At 59.8% G+C, this 4,544-nt stretch overlaps 2 protein-coding genes across 2 annotated transcripts in view; one reads left to right on the top strand and one right to left on the bottom strand.

The window, feature by feature from the left end:
* VOLCADRAFT_90474 (uncharacterized protein) overlaps positions 1–1,819 on the bottom strand; it is a gene marked incomplete at both ends in the record, with an annotated part of 9,487 nt that extends 7,668 nt beyond the window's left edge. Inside the window, 4 exons of the mRNA XM_002949992.1 lie at positions 203–257; positions 719–810; positions 1,535–1,631; positions 1,788–1,819. Of these exons, the coding sequence (XP_002950038.1) occupies positions 203–257; positions 719–810; positions 1,535–1,631; positions 1,788–1,819 (276 nt within the window). The remainder of the gene's footprint in view (positions 1–202; positions 258–718; positions 811–1,534; positions 1,632–1,787) is intronic.
* Positions 1,820–2,292: 473 nt separating this feature from the next.
* VOLCADRAFT_90473 (uncharacterized protein) overlaps positions 2,293–4,544 on the top strand; it is a gene marked incomplete at both ends in the record, with an annotated part of 6,340 nt that continues 4,088 nt past the window's right edge. The window contains 4 exons of the mRNA XM_002950109.1: positions 2,293–2,306; positions 2,387–2,732; positions 3,151–3,726; positions 4,133–4,476. Coding sequence (XP_002950155.1) covers positions 2,293–2,306; positions 2,387–2,732; positions 3,151–3,726; positions 4,133–4,476 — 1,280 coding nt within the window. The remainder of the gene's footprint in view (positions 2,307–2,386; positions 2,733–3,150; positions 3,727–4,132; positions 4,477–4,544) is intronic.

Genomic DNA, 4,544 nt, shown 5'->3' with positions numbered 1-4,544 from the left:
GTGTGTCTGTGTGTGTCTGTGTGTGTGTCTATGTGTGTGTCTGTGTGTGTGTCTGTGTGTGTGTCTGTGTCTGTGTGCACAGGGGAGGCAGGCCGCGGGGAGGAAGGGGGTGCGAGCGGAGAGAGAGGGAGTGGGGAAAGAGTGAGGAGTAAAGCTAACATCCGTAATAAGGCCCTCCAGTGGTGCATATTTCCTTCCGTACCTTGTCTTCCCCCGCCGAGATCCACCCAAAGAGGTGCGCTTGTGCATGGTCGCACCTACCGGGGGGTTGGGTTCGGTAGGGTTGGTGTGGGGTGGGAATCAGAGGGCGACACATTAGGAGGCCATTATAGGCTGTTAGTGTATTTGAAAGGTCTAACGCCAAATCGTACAAATTGCTACGGACTACCCAAAACTGTTGTATCACACGAATGGCGCCGGTGACAGCCGGAAACAGGGGGAGATGGAATATCCACACATTGCACACAGCACATGGCAATGAGCTGGAGTTGAGGGAGTTGGAGGGGAGGGGGTGCGACTGCCTGCGATGTGATGCAGCTCGGGGTACCAGCCACCAGCCACCTGGGGGGAGGGTGGGTGGGTGGGTGGGTGGGTGGCTCATATTCATAGGTTGGCCCCGGCCTACCTACTTACCTGCTTGCCTACCTGCCTACCTGGTCAGTAGCCACACACTCCAAGCCGTGCCCCCAAAACCCCACTCCCCCCCACACGCACGCACCTGCAGGGCGCCCCCTTGCGGCAGTAGAAGCAGTCTCCACAGCACGACGTGAAAGGGGAGGCCACCCGGTCGCCCACCTCCAGCCCCGAGACCTGGTGGTGAGGGGGCGCGTGTCGGGGGCCCCGGGGTCCGGGCGGGTTGCTGGCCGGATGTGTGTGTATGTGTGCTTGGAGGAGGAGCGGAATGACGTTTGGAGGTGTGCGGGAGGCCGCCAATGGGCAGTGGATGGATGACCGGCCAGCAGTAGCAGCAGCAATGCAGTGGGGTGGGTGGGTGCAGCGGCGGTACTGCGCTGCAGAGCGGGCGCTGCGGTGTGACATTGCAGAGCACTCAAGAGGTAAGCAGCGGGTGGTGGTGGTGGTGGTGGTGGCGGTGGTGGTGGGCGGCGCCCCAAACGGCGGCGCCCTATGAAGGGAGACGGACAAGACCAGCTAGGCCCGTTCGGAGAGAGTTCTGCGGATGTTGTCGCTACCATCAGGAACCGTAGAGACGCGCCTCCATTTAGGTAGTCGGGTTACCATGGCCATGGCGCTACGAAGCTCAGCACGTGATCATGAGATTTAAAGCGCCATGGCTAGTAATCCGAATTCAGGATGTTAAGGACCCCCAACAACAATAAACAGGATTCCAGACCAAGGGAATGCTCAGGTGGACAGATTATGAGCACATCGCGCATCTACGCTCCTACGACGCAACATGCCGCAATTTGGTTGCGTGTGACAGAGTTGGCTTGCAATGGGCGGACCGAATCCAGGGAATCGGTTTGCTCATCCCCGTGGGAGCATGCAACACACGTGGCAGGTCGGGGGTCCCCACCTCGGCTCCCTTGGCCACAATGACGCCCACGAATTCATGCCCCACGACGGTGTTTGGAGCGATCCCCTTTTCCCGTCCGTGGTACGGGTGCAAGTCGCTGCGGCAAACCAGTACATGAACAGCAGCGGCCCGGCACCAAGCAGCGTGTCAATGAGATAGGCGAAGTTACGAGCTTGAATACATGTAGCCGGTAGGTGCAGCCGGGTGACGCGCTTGGGCAAGGAATCCTGCTCCAATACGGTTGCATGCTGACCTTGCACGGCAGGCGTTCGCAATGCTAGGCATTACAAAGAAGGGATTCACCTTCCACATACGCTGCATGAAGTAACCCGAACTATCGCATCTCTTGGGTGTAGGAGGCGCGGACAGGGGACCGTCGTAAACACGATTCGCTCCTCCTCCGCCAGCACCAAGGCCTGCATGGTTTCTGGTAGATCTTCCACCATTTTAAAAATAATATTAAACAGAGTAATCGTGCACACTTATTGGTACCGTTTGATTCAAAAGAAGCCTCAAGCTGGTGCCAGCCTAGCCTAAGTCGTACGGCAGCGACGAAGCACCCGAGTATGTGATTCGTAGTAATGCATGACCTTAGCATGGTGAACCTTCAACCTGTCACTTTAGATTTTGATGCGCTTGCATTTATGGCTAGGCATGGGCCATATTTTATGCTTTGTCCTACTAGGTGTTCTACAATCCTGGTTGCGTTGATGCGTTGCAACCATTCATGTTAGCCACTACAAGCTGGAAAGAGAAACATGCTTGTCTACTGGTGAGCCCACGTGCTTTTCAGTGACATGCCCGCATCTACGCGGATGCCTCTCCTGACATGACTCATCGCGCTGCTCGCAGTCTGGACAATAGCGATGCTGCCTGCCGCTCTGAAGACTACCCTTGTGGCAATCGCCTCTCATGGCAGCTTGCGGTAGTCCGGACTGTCAGTAGGTCGCTTCTCGCTCCCCAGCAGGGCCAACAGCTTGGACACAGCAGTAATGCCTCTCAACAGCTGGCTGTGGTGTCAAGCGCGGCGCGTCCAGAGCTTTCAGTTGCTCCTACGTCCGATGCCGCTGCACTTCTCGGGCTGGACGTTTCACGCCTCTACGGCGAGCGCTGCCAGTTCCTTGGCGCGTTGAAACTTGCACTCCTAGCTTTAAAGCGCTCATCTTCGGGACGGGTCCTGGCCTTCCTCGCGTCAGGGGTACGTGTGTCATGACGCGTTCGTCCACCCGCGAACCGTCATTACGAACTGGCGATTCTTGTCTAGGTCCCACCTCACGGGAAATTTTTGGGATTGCCGTTCCCCATGTGACATTTCCAACGTTGGAGGCTTCCCTCTGGAGGGTCTCCGAAGCACACAACCACTCCTCAAACCCACACGCGTAGGGGTTGGCAGGGTAATGCTTGGTAATGCTTGGCGCACCTCCATACCCCATGTCTCTTCCTGGTCAATCTTCTGCAACGCACATGCACATACGGACTCCTTTGCCACTGCTTAACTGAATGGCCGTAACGCCATGATTGAGGGTAACCCCTGCCAACCCCTCGCCTTGTGCCCTCGACCCCTGCGTGGTGCATGGTGCACTCTTAGTCTGCATCCCCCTTCCTCTCCTCCGCAGGCGGACCTGCCTGCGAACCAATGCAGCCAGATCAGCCGGAGCTTCGCAACCGCACGGATATCCTTGGACGTGGTCGTGCTCTGCCAGGACGATGAACTAACGCCCGACATGAAGTTATCCCTAGAGTTGCTGACGGCGGAGTCGTCGTACGACCAGCCCGCAACGTCCAGCAGCGTCGCCGGGACCGCAGCTGCCCCTTCCCAGCGGCCCTGGCAACAGCGGCGAACAACACCAGGCTCCTCAACACCATCACCAGCGTCACATTCACCGCCGCAGCACCCGGCGACTGGGCAGCTGCCTTTGCTTCCAGGGGTGTCTTCATCAACGTCACCGGTGTCGTTGGCGTTGGAGGGGACGGGTGCAGCGACAGCAGGGCCGCCGGCGGCCACGGCAGGGCCGTGCGGTCAGCGGCTGCTGTACTTTCCCCCGCCGGATCCCTCCCTGGCCTTATGGCAGCAAATGGAGCCGCTGCTGGAGCTGTTGCAGCTGGAGGGGCGCCATCAGCAGCCCAGTGGCGATGGTGGAGGCGGTGGAGGAAGCGGCGGTGATGGCGAGCCGGGGACAGCGAGCCCCGAGGTGGGGAGTGACCCTTGGGAACTGGGGTGCGGGGTCCTAGGGGGGAAGAGGTCCGCGGGCGGGTTGTGGGATTGTGATGGACCCGTCATGTAGAGTGCATGCAAGTCTCTGTTACTGTTAGGGCGCAGGTTGTGTGTACTGGATTGGGCCTTAAGTTCCGGATGAACGGGTGTGTCGATGGCGTTGATGAATGTCAGGAAGGCTATCATGGCGTATGGACAATGGAAAAACAGGCGGAAAGTCATCTGTCACATTCTACAACTTGGTGGGTCCTTGTGTGTGTGGAGAACGTGCTGAATGCAGTGGCTTTGTCCATCCATGGCTCCCCTTCTCGTAACCTCGCTTTTTTTCCCTTCCTGATCTGAGATAACCCTCAACGGCTCAACCCCGGGGCCCCACCCGCCAGGATGACACACGGAGAGGACCCACGCACTTGCGTACCGGTGCGAGCAGCGGCACGGGCCGACCGCCGCTGCCCCGACCGCCGCGCTACCGCGCCGGCGGAGCTCCTGCCGCCGCCGCCACGTCAGGCTCCTCCGCCGCCGCCGCCGCCGCCGCCGCCGCCGCCGCTGCGTCTTCCACTTCATCCGGGATAGGGATTGGCCAGCGGCCGCCGGGGTTGGCGCCGTCGGGGCCGTTGACGAACCGCAACGGCGCGCGCGGCGGCGCTGTCGGCACCTGCCGTTACGAGTCCTTAGATTCCCTACAGCACCTCTCCCTGGACGGGTTTCTGCGCAGCTGGCTACCGTCGTACGCGAACATCTCCTGTGTACTGCAGGTTTCCCCAGCGGCAGCGGCGGCGGCGGCGGCGCAGCAGC

The sequence above is a fragment of the Volvox carteri genome (genome assembly GCF_000143455.1).
Source record: "Volvox carteri f. nagariensis unplaced genomic scaffold VOLCAscaffold_17, whole genome shotgun sequence".
Taxonomy (NCBI): domain Eukaryota; kingdom Viridiplantae; phylum Chlorophyta; class Chlorophyceae; order Chlamydomonadales; family Volvocaceae; genus Volvox; species Volvox carteri.
The sequence above is the reverse complement of the archived record's forward strand: the minus strand, read 5'-3'. Positions and strand labels throughout refer to the sequence as shown.